General features: G+C 41.4%; 1 protein-coding gene across 1 annotated transcript in view; it reads right to left on the bottom strand.

The window, feature by feature from the left end:
• PSMD1 (proteasome 26S subunit, non-ATPase 1) overlaps nt 1–19425 on the bottom strand; it is a 126599-nt gene that overhangs the window by 37509 nt on the left and 69665 nt on the right. Inside the window, exons 17-18 of the mRNA XM_077825863.1 lie at nt 10267–10381; nt 7247–7363 (exon numbers count right to left, since the gene is read on the bottom strand). Of these exons, the coding sequence (XP_077681989.1) occupies nt 7247–7363; nt 10267–10381 (232 nt within the window). The remainder of the gene's footprint in view (nt 1–7246; nt 7364–10266; nt 10382–19425) is intronic.

Raw genomic sequence — 19425 nt, 5'->3', positions numbered from 1 at the left:
AATGTCGTGAGTATTAGGATTTAAGTCACAGCAAGGCGGCAGTTCACAAATAGGTGAAAATACATATTTAGTGCTTTCAAAAATGTCTTCACAATAGAATGTGCAAACACTAAAGATCCTTCTATTAGAGGCTGGTAAGCAGATCTGATTGCCAAATGGTCCATAACAGGGGCCAGGGTAACAGTCCAGGATTGGAGGACTTGGGTTCCTGAATAATGCTCTTGCGAGAGACCTACAATGGAAAGTTTTTACTTTAAGCACAGGTTTTCCATGCTGGGGGGTTTATTATTATTAATTACGCCTCCCCAGAAAGATTTTCTGCATCATATATATATATGTTCAAGTCAGAGTTCAACAAAATGCCAACATGAGACTTCAAGGCTCAGAGATTTTGGATCTAGAAGAAGAGCCCAGCACTGGTCCTCAGACAGATCCGGAAACACCAGCTCTAGGACTGGAAGTTCTGGTAGCAGGGCTAGGAGTGGTCAGAATAAGATGCAACAAGCCAAAGTTGGAGCTCTCGATTTCTCCTGAACTCTGTCCTGTCTGATTCTGGGAAGATATCGAAGCTAACCCACAGTAAATCAGATTTAACATGTCAGACAGGTAGTGTTTCTCCCCCTTTGCTTTCCTAACCAGATTTGCAGGTTACTAACACATATCATGAAGTTGTCACATATTTGTATTGCAATGTTCTCATTGTATCTATAGTGTAAGGTTGTGTTTCACAAAGTAAGCCATTCCTGCTGCCTTCCTGGTTAAGAAAGAAGGTGGATTTCATGCAAGACATAAACAGAGAAGTGGAGTTCTGTGCTGTGCTGTACATAGCTAGTTTGGTTCTTTACACTTACACCTAACAGCAGAGGTTTAAAAAGGCATGTTGGATATTCTCCCAGCGCTGCACCCAGTGAGGAGGAAAAATTAAAGTTTCGACTTCAAAGAAACCTTCTCAGTTTTGCACAATCTTTGCTACACAGTTTGTAACTTCCAGAGAAGTATAAATAAAATCTTGGCTTTGTTTGAACTACTGAAGTCCACTTGCCAGAAGATTGCACATGATGCTTTCATAATTTATGATTCCATTAGGCGGCCTCCCCTCCCACTCAAAGAGGACTCTGTCCCATGCAGAGATAGAAACAGTGATCATCTAAGAGTTTGTTGTTGGGGTTGTTAGAGAGACAGCTCTATGCATGTGTTTAGGTGATAGATTTGCTTCCTCCCCAAGAGATGGAATGGATCATAAAACTAACAGCACATCATACGTTAAAGGAGACAAACTACAAATTGTGCAGATATGGCTATAAACTATAGCACTCTCAACCTCCAAAACAGAATTTAATCCAATCTCATGGGTAACTGAAAAGGTGGGTTTCATGCAATGATACAACAAACAGAAGTGGAGCTCTGTACTGTTTTGATACACACCCTAGAATTTTTGGTTAAAAAAAAAAATCAGATTTGCCCCATTCTACTACGAGTGCAAAAAGAGGATTGCTTTTGAGATAGTCTTGAAGTGTTAAGCCATCAACATAACAAAATATTGTTTGTAAGCAGCGCTCGGAGGGAGATGAGGGAAAATAGAATTTATAACAATCACCAAGTTCCAAACAACAAGGGATAATTAACCAGTCAGATGAACTCATTTAACAAACAAGGCTTGTGAAATAACCATGATGCCATTCAAGCAAGACTCCGCTTAGTAGTTTACAGCAACCACCTCCACAACCATTAATTCTCTAAGTCCATTTTACCCAGGGCTGATGCTGGAAATGTATTTTTTAATCGAGAATGGTTACCCTACAGTAAATGGGGTTGTCTGAGAGGCTGTAATCCGCGTGGAACCTACTGCAAGTTAAGTAACCATTCTTTCTTCTTCATGTATGTGTCATGATGGATCTGACTTTAGGTGTCCTCCCTGGACAGCCAGAGTGAGGAGTTTCAGCTGTGTTAAACAGTGACAGAAGTACTGATCTCACAAATTGGACATCTAACCAGACTGCCATGTCAAGTGCATAATGTTTAACAAAAGAAGTGGGCTGCTCCACAAGGCTGCCTTGAGGCTCTCCGAGACTGGCACATTTCTGAAACAGGCAGAAGATGCTGCCAGTGCACCTTGATTTCACAGGGAGAGACTCACCAGCCAAAAAATAGCAGGTGGTAATGGTAAGTGGATCACACAGTGAGAGTCTCTGCAACAAGATAGCCTGACCTCTTGAGGTCCATGATGTGGCCACAGAGAGGCACGGAGACAGCCTGAAAGCTTGTTTCTGTTGAAACAATAGAAAAAAGCTTTGGAGATGTCAAAACCTGCTTTCCTCCCAGTGAGCGCAGCTTCAGAAAGGAGACTTAAAATAATCATTTGGCTTAGGTGAAATCCTGAGACCACCTTAGTGTGGAACAGTAGGAATGTTACACAGGCTAGTCTGATAGTCCTTGGCTCCAGCATGTACTTGTGAAGTTCCAGGTTGTCTCAAGACCATGTGCCTTGTATTTGAAGATGGGTCAGGTGGGTGCCCCAGCCTCTTATTGATGCATTTGTGATAAGAGTCATTGTTGTGAAGAGAACAGAGAATGGTACCCCTTTCTCACAATTACCGAGTCTAGCCACCAAGCGAGCTCTCGTGGGACTTGAAGCAAGACTGATCCTCCTGTTCATGAGACATCTGCAAGCGGAGCCTCAGTTGTAAGGGTTGTAGGTGAAGTCTGGCAAGCAGCATCATGTATGTGCATACCAACATGTGGCCTAAAAGTCACAGGCACGTACTTACTGTTGTTGGACTAGCCCACAGGTCTTTTACCACTGACTGGAGGGATTGTCATCTGGCAGGTAGATTCTTGCCGATCTTTAGTTGATTAAAGCTCTTGTGAACTTTATCAGCTGTGATAATGTGAGGAAATGGTTTTTCATAGTTCACCAGAAGACTAGTTGAGAGAACAGGAAAAGGATGTATTGAAAGACTGTCACAGTCTCCTGCTGGGACTGCCCCTATTCAGCCAGGTATAGGTAGATGTGAATTCCTTGTCTTCTTAAATCTGGTGCCACTGCTGCCAGGCATTTTGTGGACATGCTTTGTGCCGTGGAGAGTCCGAAGTGTAGAATCATAGAATATCAGGGTTGGAAGGGACCTCAGGAGATCATCTAGTCCAACCCCCTGCTCAAAGCAGGACCAATCCCCAATTAAATCATCCCAGCCAGGGCTTTGTCAAGCCTGACCTGAAAAACTTCTAAGGAAGGAGATTCTACCACCTCCCTAGGTAACGCATTCCAGTGTTTCACCACCCTCATAGTGAAAAAGTTTTTTCTAATATCCAACCTAAACCTCCCCCACTGCAACTTGAGACCATTACTCCTTGTCCTGTCCTCTTCCACCACTGAGAATAGTCTAGAACCATCCTCTCTGGAACCACCTCTCAGGTAGTTGAAAGCAGCTATCAAATCCCCCCTCATTCTTCTTTTCCTCAGACTAAACAATCCCAGTTCCCTCAGCCTCTCCTCATAAGTCATGTGTTCCAGACCCCTAATCATTTTTGTTGCCCTTCGCTGGACTCTCTCCAATTTATTCACATTCTTCTTGTAGTGTGGGGCCCAAAACTGGACACAGTACTCCAGATGAGGCCTCACCAATGTCAAATAGAGGGGGACGATCACGTCCCTCGATCTGCTTGCTATGCCCCTACTTATACATCCCAAAATGCTATTGGCCTTCTTGGCAACAAGGGCACACTGTTGACTCATATCCAGCTTCTCGTCCACTGTCACCCCTAGGTCCTTTTCTGCAGAACTGCTGCCTAGCCATTCGGTCCCTAGACTGTAGCTGTGCATTGGGTTCTTCCGTCCTAAGTGCAGGACCCTGCACTTATCCTTATTGAACCTCATCGGATTTCTTTTGGCCCAATCCTCCAATTTGTCTAGGTCCCTCTGTATCCTATCCCTCCCCTCCAGCGTATCTACCACTCCTCCCAGTTTAGTATCGTCCGCAAATTTGCTGAGAGTGCAATCCACACCATCCTCCAGATCATTTATGAAGATATTGAACAAAACCGGCCCCAGGACCGACCCCTGGGGCACTCCACTTGACACCGGCTGCCAACTAGACATGGAGCCATTGATCACTACCCGTTGAACTCGACAATCTAGCCAACTTTCTACCCCTGTAGAACTCTGTACTGATAATGGTTGGTCCACACTGGCTCCCACTCTCACCAATTCTCAACACTGTGCAGGGCTTGGTGTACTCCTTTCTGAAGGCTCTGCAGTGTTTGCCCTTACGGAAAGACACAGATATCCTTCTCGAGCTTCTGCACTGGTGGTCAGAGCAGCCCCTCTTGGGGCGTGATTTCCATACCAGAGGTTCGGTGCTGGTTTCAATGCTGGAGCCAATGTCTGTGCCAGATCTTTTCTCCATGCTAATTTTAGGCATTGCCTATCTGCTTGACAAGACACCGAACAATCCTGGTTTGTCCACTAGTAGGATTCTGGAGTCCCTTTCCTTGGGTCTGACAAAACCTTCAAGGACTGACCCAGAAGATGGAGCATCAGCCTTGCATCTCATGCATTCCAGCAGAGGACAAGCATACCAAGCATCTGCTTGGAATATGCAATTTCCCCTGGCAAGACACACACATACTGGGGTCTCTTCAGGGGGATCTGTCCATTCTGCAGTGGACTAAGCTTGAAGCCCACAGATTTTCAGTCTGACACAAGGAGCCCTGTATAGAGAAACGGGGGCAGGGGCAGGGTCTGACCGATAGAGTTTGGTCCAGACAGGTTGGAACAGTTCATAGATCAGAAGTGGTTTGGAAGACTGTGGAAGGTTTTGAAAAAGTTTAGAATGAGGTAAGAACTAGTGGGTCAGATGCTTGCCATGTTCCGTCTTGCTGCTATAAGCGGTAAGAGTGAACTGAGGGCGGATCACAGCTGCCCTGCTGTTATGTCCTATGGGAGCACCCTGATAGCCCAACAATATAGCAGTGTCTTTCTCCTCCCAGGACTTCAGAAGCTCTGGGAATTAACTACACAAATTAAAAAAATTTCAAGCCCAGACCTGTGTCTCTCAGCTCCTTCCCATCCTTGAATTTCATTGCCTTTAGGAGCACCCAACACCTTATTTTCAGAAAGCTACTATGAGAGTAGTTTTTCCATGCTGCAAGTTACCCTGGCTCTAGAGTCTAGCAAAGCTAAAGCCAACATTCACTTTCATTACTCCTGATTAAAAGAATCTCTCTTCAGACTAGTAAACTGCACTGAAGAAGTTTTCCAAGGATAATAATTCTTAATTGACAATGTAACCCCAGTACATCCAGATAAAGTACAGAGAATTCTGATTCCCATTACCCTAGAACCATAAAAATTAGAGATATGAAAAACTAGGACATCTAGTCCACCTCTCTGGCAATGCAGGATAGTTTCCTGTAATACTTAAGACTTCCACTCATTTCCTTTAGGAGGCATTCCACAATTTATTACATCTGCGAGGAAATATTCCTTTAAATGTCATTCAGTGCTTTCACAAGGAGAAACCACCTTAATCTTTCATGAAGGCCAACTTTGGTTGCTCTCCTAGAATAGTTGTCTGATCAGCAGCAAGGGCTGAACAAGCAACCTTTGGCTGAACTTCTTCCTTGAAGGAGGATGAAGCTGATCCACTTTGGGTTTTGCTTATAAATTAGCTATTTTCAAGTGTCTTGGTCCTGCTTGTATCCCCTCCCCCTCTATGCATGGTCAATTAAATTACCATCTACATCTAAAGTAAGTAACCGAAAATTCATAAGTGGCAGCTTGTAAATAGTACTTCACTTTTTAAAAATATAATGGTCACATGGTACCCCGGCTTGTTTTATAAACCACTCAACCCCAATTTTATGCCTCTCATCCTACATCTGCCTGGTCAACTGTGTTTTGTTAACCTTGGAAGAGCATCCAGGTATACACCTCTACAGTCTGAGTTTTCAGTCCCATTTTGGTAAAGAAGTCTCTCAATTTTCATCAACCCTTAAAAACATCTAATTCTGCAAGTTATTTCCCTGGCTGCACTTTTCTTTGGATAATCACCGAAAAGTCTTTTGCATAACACCGCTCAAAACCTGCTAGCATTACAAATGGACTCAGTAGGTAGTTCATATGCAGAATCACTCTGAGGCAATTATCTGGCCCCTATAATCACAGTATCTGAATGCTGCACAATCTTTAATGTATTTAGCCTCACAATATTCTGTGAAGTAAGAAAGCTTTATTATCCTCAGATGGGGAACTGAGGCTATGCGATTTGCCCAAGATCACACAAGAAGTCTATGGCAGAGCACAGAATTGAACCCAGGTCTCTTAAGTCCCAAGCTAGAATCCTGACCTCTGGGCCATTCTTCCACAAAAAGTTAGAGATTGCTTTATCATATCTAAACTTTTCCTTTCCTGAGTTTATTTCCATAGTAGAGATACATTTACTTCATATAATTTGGTCTACGAGGATATGGGGATTTGCTAGACCTTTATTTTTTTTTTTTATTTAGAGCTCCGAATTGTCAGCATCCGATTCTGCTAATGTGGAACTTTTTAGTCTACGCAACAGTTTGCATATTACTACCTATCATATTCACAGACAATCTAGTTTTAAAAACGAATAGTGCATATTAACCCATTTATCTTCACAGTGACAAAACTCGTTTTTGAAAAAATGAGTTCACTCTTTAGTTGCTGCAACTTCTTAGGGCAGCAAAATTGTCCCAAGTGAAACTGAAGGACAAGCCACAGCAGAAGTGGAGTTACAGCTATGCAATATAACAGGACTTTCCCTGATAGCAGGTACGTCAAACGTTGCCCAGGACTAAATCAAACATAACAACAATCTCTTTAGTAAAGAAGAGAAGAAAATATGTTCACACATGCTACGCATGCATAAGTTTAAGTGCCTGTTAGCAATTCCAATCTCGCTTTCAACCCCTTATCCAGGGTTTCCAATTTTGGGGGAGAAAATGTAGATGTACTTATATAACACCAACAGTTAAAACAGTGACAGTTTACCTGACCTGTGCCAGTCAGTGTCCATCTCCCATTCAAAAGTGCATGCTCTACCATGCCAAGAGTTTGCACTATTCTAAATTTCACTCTTACAATCACGAGCTCTTCAAGGTACAGACCCCCTCTCTTACTACGTGTACATACAGCACCCAGCACACTTGGTCCCTGAAACATCATCATTACCTAAGGCCATTTCTCACCATACAATCTGATGCATAACCTATGGCTCACCTTTGGACAGGTGATCTCAGTCTGCTGAATCATGATAAGGGCAGATGCAATCAGAGCTCCTTGACGCACATAGTTCACAGGATCATTTGTCATTGGCTCAAGCAAATTAATTGCTTCCTAAAAAACAAATACACAAATTAAGCTTATTACTTTTCAAACAACAGGTTTCAGACAGTCTAATAAAGGGTTATTGAATTAGGCCCATCAGCAAAGTGGCAATGAGGTATAGTTTACCATATTTATATTTTGCCCATCACTGTGATATCTGGGCAAATTTTACAGAAATGTGCACTTATGCTAGTGGACTTTCGCTCAAAGCTAGAGGAGTTAGAGGAATTTGCTGAACAAAACAATGCCAGAATGACTAAAATCTGCATTTATTGCAAGCAGAAATGTGAAAAGTATTTGGCAGGTTAGAATTATTGATAATAATGATAAAAATATCATATCATACTTTGTACTTCTATATCTTGCTCTTGCCTCACTTATACACTGCTTCCCTTTCTAGTGAGCACAAAAGGTAAGTAAATGTTACCTTCATTTTACCCAACGTGTAACAAGCATAGAGGTGTCAAATGATTTGCCCAAGGTTATATAGTGAGTCAATAGCAGAGTAATACAACATAGGTCTCCTAACTCCCAGTCCTGTGCTTTATCCACTAGTCAAAGCTTTTAATTCTAAGAAAGAACATATTTCGCTTCTAATACAAGTGGTGCTATCTCCACAGATATACACATATAGTGAATCTATGTCTTGAAGACCGATATGTTGCTTCAGAACTTATGATTGCTTTCTTTACATTCCATGGCTTGAGGTCAGTTGACAGTTACAAGCGTGAAGCCAACATGACATACAACAGATGCGTCACTAAGCATTTCTAAAGCATGTATCAACAAGTATTTCAGCATCGCACACTGATTATGTAAAGAATCAGGAACTGTCCAAAAGAGAGAGTTTATTGTATGCGTGGATACCCGGCGCTCTTGTCCCTTTCTGTAAAGTAGGTGTCAATTTGGTATGTTGGCAAACTGAGCATCATATACACCTTTTATCTCTATCCACAGGAGTGCAGCCACTTTGTAAGTCATCCTTTAAAATGCTCTTCTAATTGCTTACGAAAAACAGTTACTACAAATCAAAATTACATTTTCAATAGGGCTCTTCAAGAGCAAGAGTAAAACTACACAGAAAAAAGGTGTTGTAACTACTTGTACGTCCATAGGTCTCCAGGGATCAGCCTCACAGGGGCACCTACGGGGCATTCTGCAATACTTTGGGGGTGTCTTTCTGAAAGGAATTCATCCAGGTGAATGCAGAAACACAGAATGCAAATAGCGGTCAGTAATACCTAGTTTGTTCATAAACATTCCTAGGACTCCACCCTGCTCTAGAGTGGACATCAAATTACTTTACAACTTAGTTACTTTTGATTGTAACCTGTATTCCATCCTGTTTTAACTCTCTTTTGTGCAAGGCTTCCATACTGGCAATGTCCACACCAATGTCATAATTTCCAAGGAATACATCAGAAAAACTCACAAAAGCAACTTAACTTTAACCAGAATACTAATGCCAAGAACCATTTCTAGGTGTTACATTGCAACATCAGACCTACTTTTTGCCACGTGAACTTTCTGTGCTCTGTCTTCTTACATGTATTCATTTGTGCCTCACAGAAACATTGTATGCGTTCAATACTATTTATAGAATATGCATGATGGAAGTGCCCTTCAGCCTAACAAAAAGCTTAACTTCATTTCCAGTCTCTCAAGTTACGATGTATTAACTTAGCCTTTAAACAGGCTGATATAAGCCCCAGAAGACACATTCGAACATAAACAGATGCTTCAGATCTTTATTTAAGAAATAAAAATAAAGCACAGAACCTCAGCCAGACAGGTTCTAATATCTTGATCATACAAATTATCTGGAAATAAAACAGATGTGGATTGTATAACTATGAGCATTTTCATTAATGCTGTCAGATGCAGCATGTCCATGAACATTAGTTCCTCAATGCCACATTCCATTTGAAAAGAAGTAACTTAGAAGAAAATATGGCTTCCAATTTGCTTTCAGGCTATATGCAAGTCAGTTTATGAGTGCAGACAGAGAATGTCATAACTATGTGCACTTCAGATAGGTGTATTCATGAGTGTGCAGGAACATGTAAGAATCTAGAAATGGATTTTTAATAAAGGCTAGGAAGCGGGGGGAGGGGTGGTGGTGGGGAGACAGGGATAAAACTGGAAACCACAGATGAAGTTATTGACCTTTAGAAAAACCTTGTACCACAGCAGATTGAAATCTGCTAATCCGATCAGTTAAAATTTAGTCCTCCTTGTAGCAGTAAATAAAGTTATATTTCCTAACTATTCCCCACCTACCATGACAGCTAAACACTATACACATAGTGCTCACTCCCCTAAGAGAAAGGCCCCTCAATGTACAAGCATTTAAAGTGCAAAATGTTAGATGAAGCTTCATTTTTGCTCTCTGCCTTTGCTATGTGGCTATCATGCTGATTATGAAACAAAGAAAAGAGTGTCAGGATAATACACATGATTTCGTTTTTTCCCCTCAGGGCTAAAAAAATTGAAAAAATGTAAGCCAAAAAAAGGTCAAACTCTGGGGTAAACCACAAATGTTTGTGTCTTGGAACAAATGTTTGTGCCATATCCAGAGATGTACAAACATGCAACCCAATAAGTTAATTGGCAATTGACTAGAGTTAAAAAACCCTTTGCTATAGACAAACTCTAAGAGGGTGGAAATTGTGAACAAATGTATTTTGTTCTGCCTCATCTACTTGCTCTTCCTACAACCAGAAGAAAAGATTGCTTCACTCAATGCAATAAAGCACAGAATCTGAGGAAATGCGGATACACTCCAACTGGCTGGAAGACCGTGTGTGTGAAATAACTCTCTATTTCTGTGATACTTTTCATGAACGTTATCTGTAGAAGGAAATATAGCAGAAAGAGCCTTGGAGTAGCTATCATTGGCTTTTTGTCCTTACCTTATTTCCTGTGCCAGCACAGCAGATGCCCAGAGCCATGGCAGCCCCATAACGCACATGTGGGTTGTAGCTTTCTGACAGCAGAGAAACTACACTGGGACACTGTTCAGGAGTCCTAGGGAAAGACAAAAAGAATAGCTCGGATTATTATATCATTTGAGAACTTAGAGGCTTTACTTCTTGACTATATTGAAAAAAATATATCCTCCTTCCACATAATTTGCACATGTTGCCTTTTTGATTAAGCTACACAACTGTGCTAGATAAGGACAGGCATGCCCTGTGAACTTCCCTCTGTGAAGTGCTCTATTGTGCACAGCAGATGACACGCACAAGTCCCATTGGTAAAGGTTTATAGATAACTGACAGCGTTACTTTAAAATGATTAGAGTGCTGGGATCAGGGGACATATCTGTGAAGACAGAAGTTCTCTTTGTCCCTCAAACCCACACACCAGTGGCAACAGCAGGACAAGATTCCTTCTAGGCGAGAGAGGTGCAGAGTCCATAATCCATTCAGTACTTTGTCTCAGTCAGTTGACACCAATAGACTAAAAATGGTACAGACCCAGCACATTTCAAATATGCCAGCAGTCGGCTAGGCCTGTCAATTCACTACAGTAGTGGAATTTCTAACCCAGAGCCTGTGGCAATGAAAGGACGGTGAACATTTAATACCTGCGAAGCAGCACACAAGCCGCTCACATTTGTGGGGATATTCATTTCTCTCCAATATTTACAGATCCTATTTTATCATTCAATTAATCTGAGAGACATATACAACTCTTCAAACTAATGTGAACAGCCTGTTTTAACATTTCAGATGTAGAAAAGCAGAAGTTCTTCAAAGTGAGCCTACCGAAGTGAACTCTCCCCATTCAAAATAAGCCAGCGTTCTCTTCACAACCAAAGCTCATAACTCACTAGCACTACAAACGCTCTCACATTTGTCAAGGCTAATCTTTTAAGTATAGCCTGCTTGACAACGCTACTGACAACGGCAATATATTGAGAGCAGTTAGCACATACTTGTTCCTGAAAAAGAGGGAAGGGAAACTTTGGGTCATCGTTCAGTCACTGCAGCCATCTAGGTATTTCTATAGTGCCCATCACTGTATTATTTAGGCACATCTCACAATACCTTCCATTCTAGACTGCTCTTGTATGGATGCCTGTAATTTTAAACCCAGATTTAACACCACACAACTTAACCCAGTTTCTATTAAGAGGCAGCTGTAACTAACAATTTGACCAGGAGGTGAGCCAGGAACTCCTGGGTTCTAGTTTTTAGTTCTGACTCAGTGTGTGACCTTGGCCTACTCACTTCATCTCCCTGCAACAGCTTCCTCTCTGGAAAAATGGGAACAGAAAACCACCTCACAGGGAATTTGAGAGGATTAATGTTTACACACCAGTAATACAGGACATCTAGAGTAATTAAAAGGTCAGCATTCCATCAAAAGACATTCAGGTCAAACAATGAGCCAGGTGAGCCACCAGAACAAAAAAAGACAATTTACAATTCAACATTTGGTTTTTTATTTGAATGTACACTTAACGTCTGGGAGTGGCGACCGTGTCTTCCTCTGTTCTATACAGGACTAACTTCCCTGACCATACTTAAACTACGTGACCAGGTCCCAAATCCACTGTCTACAGACACCCAAAGAGCTTCTACTCCACAATTCTGTGCTGCTAACCTTCCCCTCACAAATTCTCCCAATAGCTCTCATTGCTATCTTCATTGAAACTCCCCTATACAACGCTCCACCCCCACCGTTGCCTCCCACTGCCAACTAACATCTGCTGTTGCCTGCCATTTCTGCTTTTAATGCTGCTGAAGCAGTTCATCTTGACAGGCCTCTCAACCATCCAACAGTAATGGCACCAAGTGGTTGTATGGGAATAAGATGGTTGGCTCTCATAATTCAGAGGGAAAGCCATGAATTCTGAGCAAGTGCACACCCCCTCTACCTAGCCACAGAGATCACTTCCCCTTCCAGCATATCCCTTCCTGCTTCCAAGACTCCCGCGCTAAAACCTATAGACAGCACAGAGATCATCCAGTCCAGCTCTTTCGGAAGAGCAATGACAACAGTTGAGAAGAAAAGCCAACAAAAGGGGAATGACTCAAGTTTGTTTCTGTCAAGCCAGGCTGGGAGCTCACTGTCTCCAAGATGCAGCCTTGACTAAGAATGTAAATAGAAGGAGGAAGAGCTCAGGGTCAGTTAAGCGAACAGCGCTGGATCCTACCTTGCAAGCTAGAAGTAGGCGTGAGGACTATATAAATTATAAGAACTCACAAAATGATTTATCTTCTAGCTCAAACAACAGCTCAAACACTGACAGTGTCTTTAAAAAACGAGCTATTGTGGAGACAGGGAATGACAAATCCTTTAATAAATGAGCCTAAGCATTCAGCTGTGCAGAACATTTAGGCTGGTGTACTAAGGTTCTTAACACCTTTGTGTTTGCTTTACTTGAACTTTTGTTGAACAGGCAGACCACAAGCCAAAGTATAGAAAAACATCTTTGGGCAAAGATATGATTATAGTTTTGCTAGCATCAATAGCCACATGAATTAATCATGCTGTGAAACCTAGTTTTCTGAACCTGAGCTTAATGACAAATGCCTCAGAGCCAGGATAGCCTGCTACTAAAAATTTAGGATTACTTTAAACCAATTTATTATAGAATTCTCAGACAGATCTACAACAATCAAGAGGATTTCTGACAATTGTTTGGAATGCTTTTATCTATAGCCCATCATTAAAGTAGTGAAATGCTATCTCAAGGGTGGTCTTATGTAGACCCACTTTTGGAAAACGAAACATGAAACAGTAAGTAATGAAGTCTGATGATATTTTCCAGATACTTGAAATGTGCAAACCTAATGTACCTGTCTGAGTAAGGAAAAAATATTAGCCATTAAACTGATACAAATATTTACTCTTTGGATAAACTGAGTCTCATCACTAGACATGCAGGAGGAAAGCATTCTCTCTTAGTAACTGGAGCTCTCAATACAGACCAGCTTTCTCACAGAATCAAATTGTGAATTATTTGCATGCATATCTACTCTGCTGACCACCAGGCAACTAAGCCTAGAAAGGCTTGACTGTATTGTGGATGTACAGAGGTTAACCATTTGGGGAATCCCATTTCTTCTCAATAATCCCAGTTTGCTCCACAGTAGAGTCTCTATCATATGTTTTCCCACCCTCTGAAGAGCTAAAAGGTGGGAGACAGGAGGATGAGCTAAAGTATGAAACAAGGTTCTATAAAACTGCTTTGACAAAAGAAGAGCATAGTGATGTTAGAGGACAGATTTTAGCATCAGTGCTTAATGAGTAACACTTGCCAGCTTCTCTGTGGGTAACAGGCTTACAACAGTCTAAGGCAGAGGTCCCCAAACCGTGGGGCGTGCCCCACTAAGGGGGCATGGATGTATGTTCAGGAGGCACGTTTGGGGCCTGGGCCAGCCCCCATAGTGGGCAGGGAAGAACCACCACCCAACTCTGCTCCTGGCCCCAGCCGCTGACCGAGGCCCCCGGCCAAGGCTCTACACTCGCTGCCACCCCCAGCTATGGTCCCAGCCTCAGCCCCTTGACCCCTGCCCGCTTCCCTCCCCTCCCGGAGCCACGGGCCCACTGCCAGCCCCAGCTCCGGGGGGTGGAGTGGGGGGGTGGGTGTGGACAGGGGTAAGAGAGGCTGCAAGGTAAAAAGTTTGGGGACCCCTGTTCTAAGGTTTATGACAAAGACTCAGGTTCTAAGGTTTATGATAAAGACTTGATTTGGGACAAAATGGTGGCCATGTTTAGTGCCATTTACAAAACACAATGCCATTTTGCAAAGTGATCAGATGAAAATCTAAAAAAGAGTAACAAGTAACAACCAGACTTGTATCAAGTATAAATCTTACACATGGAAGTAAGCATGACACACCAGGATAACATTTTGAGATTCAGCGGATAGGAATCTCAGTGAGGATTCAACTTTGCACTACAGCTTTTAGAGGGGGAAAATGTGAAAACAGATATACTTGACAGATTTTAAGGCCACAAGGGACCATTATGATCATATAATCTGTTCTTCAGCACAACACAGGCCATACACTGAATATCACCCAGTAATTCCGGCACTAAAACCCATAATGTGTGATTAAACTAGAACATATATTTTAGAAAGACATAAAATATTTATTCTTAAATTGAATTATCTGGGTTCCTTCCTTTTGTTTCTAACAATATGAACATGGCTTTTGCACAAGCAAATGTCAGAAATCTTTTTTTAAACAAATTAAAGTTTTGTCTTATATAGCCTGACCATTTAAAAAAATTGTCATTTTAACAGCACTAGCAGATGTTGTTCTAACAAACTAGTTAAAAGAATAAACATCCCAAAGGAAGCCACTATTGGAACAAATCTCCTGAATTAATACATACCTTATCAAGTAACACCATGTAATAAAACCATGGAGCCCTCTTAAATGCATGCTTACTCAAGGACACATCCGTTAAATGCATGCTGTACTGAAGTCTTAGTTTAACAGGTTTCTTCTACAGTCCAAAGCTTTTCACTTCATCAGTACAGAATCTGGCCATGCTAGTATATCTTTGTCAACATCTGATACAGTTTTCTTATGAAGTTCCTTCCCCCCATGAACCGAACACAAGACAGCTTTCAATGCCCGCAACTTATATTTTCATATGTAGCCACACCCCCAGCGCTTAATTTGTAATGAAAGATGTTGGGGATCAAGCATTTTTTTTTATTTTTTTTTTTTTTACTTTCACAGCTGACATGGCAAGCCCAGAGGTGCCTGGGCTATGAACTGCTCGCCAAGCCCAAAGGTGCCAGGGCTATGAACTGCCAAACCTGGCAAGCCCTGGCACAAATTAAGCACTGCACATCACAAACTTTCCCAAAGACTTCAGTCTCTATCCCTACCATTTCCCAATAGGAAAAAAATTACACAAGTCTTTTAAAGTGAACTGGAAAGCTCTTTACCTCTCTAGGCCTAAATCCGGAGTTTAGCATTTCTCCTACAAGAGCTAACATCCTTATGCTGCTTTACACCATTAGTAAAAAGGAAATCACTGAAATCTTATTTGGGTCCTGACAGATAGTTGAAAATTGTTCCTGCGTCACCTGCCAAGTGGACTCCTCAAAGAATTACTGCAATACAGAACCTTCCAGCTCTAGTACACCAGTTACGAATCTATGGCTTGGGCTTATTACTGTCTGATGGCTGCTCAATGGCTCCTATGTGGAAAATGAAGCTCAGATCTTGGTGAACCAGTATCCATATCCCAAAACACACCAACACAACTGGTGCCTCTTAGTTGACTCTCTCAGTAGAAAGACCAGAGACTGAATGGGCCCAGTCCAGCAGCTGACCCCACTAGGATAGGGTGGAGACAATTTCCAGAAGACACGGTCAGGAAAGATTTTACTGCTTTGGTATCTATTCTGAGGATAAAAAGACTTCAGTCTCCACGTCTCAAACTGGCTCACGTTACGAGCAAACAAACAAAACCTTTAAAAAAAAAAAAAAAAAGATTTAAGAGAGTCTACCAGGACAGCAAAAAAAAAGATTCTCAACAGAATAAAATGGCTGATATTTTATTAGCTTTACTCACCAGTTAGTTCATCTGAAAACCTCTAAAGAAAAACAAACAGCTCATGCAGCTAAGGATTTTGGGTCTTTACAGAAACACGGGGCCAGAACAGAGACAGCATAGAACAGCCTCTTTAACTTTATCATCCAAAGGACCTGGTCCATTTGAATTATTATCTCATTAGTTCTTAGAGATGCTAGTCTCCTGTAAACAGATAAATCAATTAGCAACTAAGCATAGCATTGAATGTTCCCAAAAACATTATTCAGAGGAGCAAAAATGTGGGATTCCTCACCGCTCCCAGGGGTGAGAGCTTTTCCTAAATCCACAATGCAAAACTTCATACAGTAAAAGCAGAAAATCATATATGGTAAGATTGTAATAAAGTCCTTGCAGAGGATTCAACCAGTCAGAACACAGGGTGGTCTGAGTACAAAAACATCTTGATCAGCTGACCATGGATGGTCATGTTTCAGTGGTAGTCATGAATGGCTTCCCCTGATCTCCAAAGTTATCAGAAGTTTCCTTCCCTTGCCCCTGTGACCCAATTTTTCGTAACATGTATGCTGGGATATTTTAAGGCATTTTATTTGGGGTTTCCCTTGAAAATCACTTACAGTCCCAACTACTGCAGAATGCAGCTTAGAGGACTTGTCTAGAAGGATCTCATTGAGACATTCTTTGGTGTATGCACCCTCTTCTCATTCACATTCCTCCTCTAAACTCCCTTCTTGCAGAAAGTGTATAAGCACTACATTAAAACAAACTTAGCTCCTCTGCAGGGGTCTCCCAGTGTCTAGCCTGCTTAGGTTCTTATATCATGCTCATTTTCCAGGGTAACAGCATTTCAGTGCCTCCCATTTTCTGTGTCCGTTTTGTACACTGTGCACTCTTCAGGACAGAGATTGACTTTATTTCCTCTGTATATTTCAGCAACACTTAATTAATAAACCATTAATATACAGAGAAGATTAGCAATATGTACATAAGGCTGCTGAAAGTAAACGATCACATCATGTGTCGGTAAGAACTAAAAATGGAAGTGTTTGAACCATCACTGAAGTTATGCAAGCATTTATTTTTTTAAAGACTCTAAATATTTTAGGATTTTACAATTTAGAGAAAAATAAGACTCTTGAAAATTAAAGAACAATGCCAAATATACTTTTAAGAACTTCTTAATTAATTCTCCCTGCATATTTTTCAGAAAGTTCCAAATATTTATGACTTTCCCCAACTATTGGACCTTAATAAATCATACAATATGAAACTATTTCCATACAGGGAATATCTCTGGCATGCTGATACTGCCATGACAGATGACGCAGAAAAAGTTATAATTACTTCAGCAATAATGACTTCACAAAGCGGAAAAATTGACATCTAATCACAAGATCTGGAGTCATTTCTACAGAGAGAAGTATCAATGGCTCTTTACAGACAAGGCAAGGCAAGGCAGTCTCTACCCCAAAGAGCATGCAACTGAAGAAAAAACAGACTATGGGGAAGGGGGGAGAGAGAATGCAACAGGATGTTATGCAGTTTGGTTATGTTTGGCAGGCATTTTCTAATTCTGCTCATCAGCTCCTCTCTCGAGAAACTCCAAACCTTTGTCAATCCATTCCCATGCCTGGAAAAACTCAATCCAAGCTGTGCCCAATCCAGCTTCATTCCCTGCAGTAGCTTTCTCTAAAATACTTCCAGTTGTATATTCAGTGCCAGCTAGACAGAGGGAACTTCCGGGAGATTTAGCAGTTGGTCACCCTCAGGGGAAGCTCTTCTTTACACTACTGCATTACATCTACATTAGGGGTTGGCACCAGTTTGATGGCATAGCTGTAGTTTCACCTGTGCAAGTTTATCTAATGTGGAGAGGGAAAAATTCAATAAAATAGTATCAATGATCTCGAAAAGAGTGAACAATGAGGTGGAAAAGTTTGTAGACGTTAAATGAGGAGAGTTAATTCTAGAGAAGGCTGTGAGGAACATGAGTAGGATCAGGCAAGACTAGATGAGGGAGAAGTATGCAAGTAGATGAAATTAACACAGAATCACTCCTGCTCTGTTAGTCCCTCAAATTGTCAGTTATATTTTAAAGATTGGAAAATGACTAGATCTAAAGGACAAAAATGAAAAATATAAGATTGTACACAGCTAAAGCATAATATCTCAGGATATTTCACTTCTCCCCTTGGACCTTCCCTTATCTCCTGGCTTTCTTTGCGATCCTGTACTATGCTAGGTCTAATGGCTGGAATCTCCAGAGTTCAGAGTGCCCTCAATCACCAAAGGCCTCAACAGAAATTGAGGCACTCAGAATCTTCTAGAATTATGCCCTTAGCTTAACTTTGTGGTTGTAATTATCAAGCATAGCTATGGGGCTGAAGAAATGGTAGCAGTTCTTTAAAAAAAAAAATGTATATATTGTAACATAGGTTTTCCCTCTCCCTGAGCAAATATGAATTAAAGTTTTAAGAGAAAGAGTTAGGCACCAAACTGGGGCAAACGACCAGGGGAGGAAGGCTAGCCAAAAGTAGCAAATATTCAGTTAGTGAGTCTCTGCTGTTACCTAATGGAACTTGCAGAAGGAAATGCTTCCTGGACAGCTATTCAGACCTGGGCAGGTACAAATCCAAACACCATCACACAAGGAATTCAGCTTTCTAGCCAACTGGAATCAGAGATCCACAGACTCTTAAGAATATCCCCTATACCAGACCTCAATACCACTATATTAACACTTTTTTGTACCAATCGGCCAATCAAGGAAAGCTTATTTTCCCATAGGCTGTGTGTAAAAAGCACTCCTTTTCACTGTGAGAGAGAGAGAGATACAGACACACACAGCCAATCACAGTGGACAGTAGTTGCCTTTACTTCCTTAAGACACGTTTTTTCGTGCAAAATAGCGAACATCACAACACAGGACTGAAGAAAAATATGTCTCAGCAGGCTCTCAAAGTGAGCCCATTCTCACAGCAAGGAAGCAAGAGCCATTTGTATGGTACAACGCCAGAATACAATCACGTGTGAGGCACTCCAGAAGAGTACAAACACTTAATTTTCACTTCAGCAAGGAACAGCCCTCACTGCACAAGTCAATAGATGTTTCTCAGACATGTAGGATTCATAATAGAAATTTCTAGAACAAGTGATGTATTTAAAACCAGCTGGAGACAGCGAGTCCCTTCACAAGAGGGAACAGAGAATTTCGGTTGACAGAGTTACGCTTTTATTGCTCATTTTCCCCCTTGAAATGGTTTAAGGTTAGTTCCTAACATGCTGTGAAAGAGAAAATTTAGAAATGTGACAAGTGAAAAATAATAAACCCCTTTGAAAATAACGACGCAGATCCAATATAGGCCGATATCAATAACTTATGTGACTACATCCACAATTTTTCAGAGCGCTAGTGTGTATTTTTCTCCAGAGGTTTTACTTCGGTTTCTTGAATTTGAACACGTGAGGCCAAGTCCTCGACTTCCTATACCCACACAAGTGGTCACACTGAAGTCAATGGGATTAATTTAATCCCTGAG

This window comes from Eretmochelys imbricata, chromosome 9 (assembly GCF_965152235.1).
Source record: "Eretmochelys imbricata isolate rEreImb1 chromosome 9, rEreImb1.hap1, whole genome shotgun sequence".
NCBI classification, from domain to species: domain Eukaryota; kingdom Metazoa; phylum Chordata; order Testudines; family Cheloniidae; genus Eretmochelys; species Eretmochelys imbricata.
The sequence above is the reverse complement of the archived record's forward strand: the minus strand, read 5'-3'. Positions and strand labels throughout refer to the sequence as shown.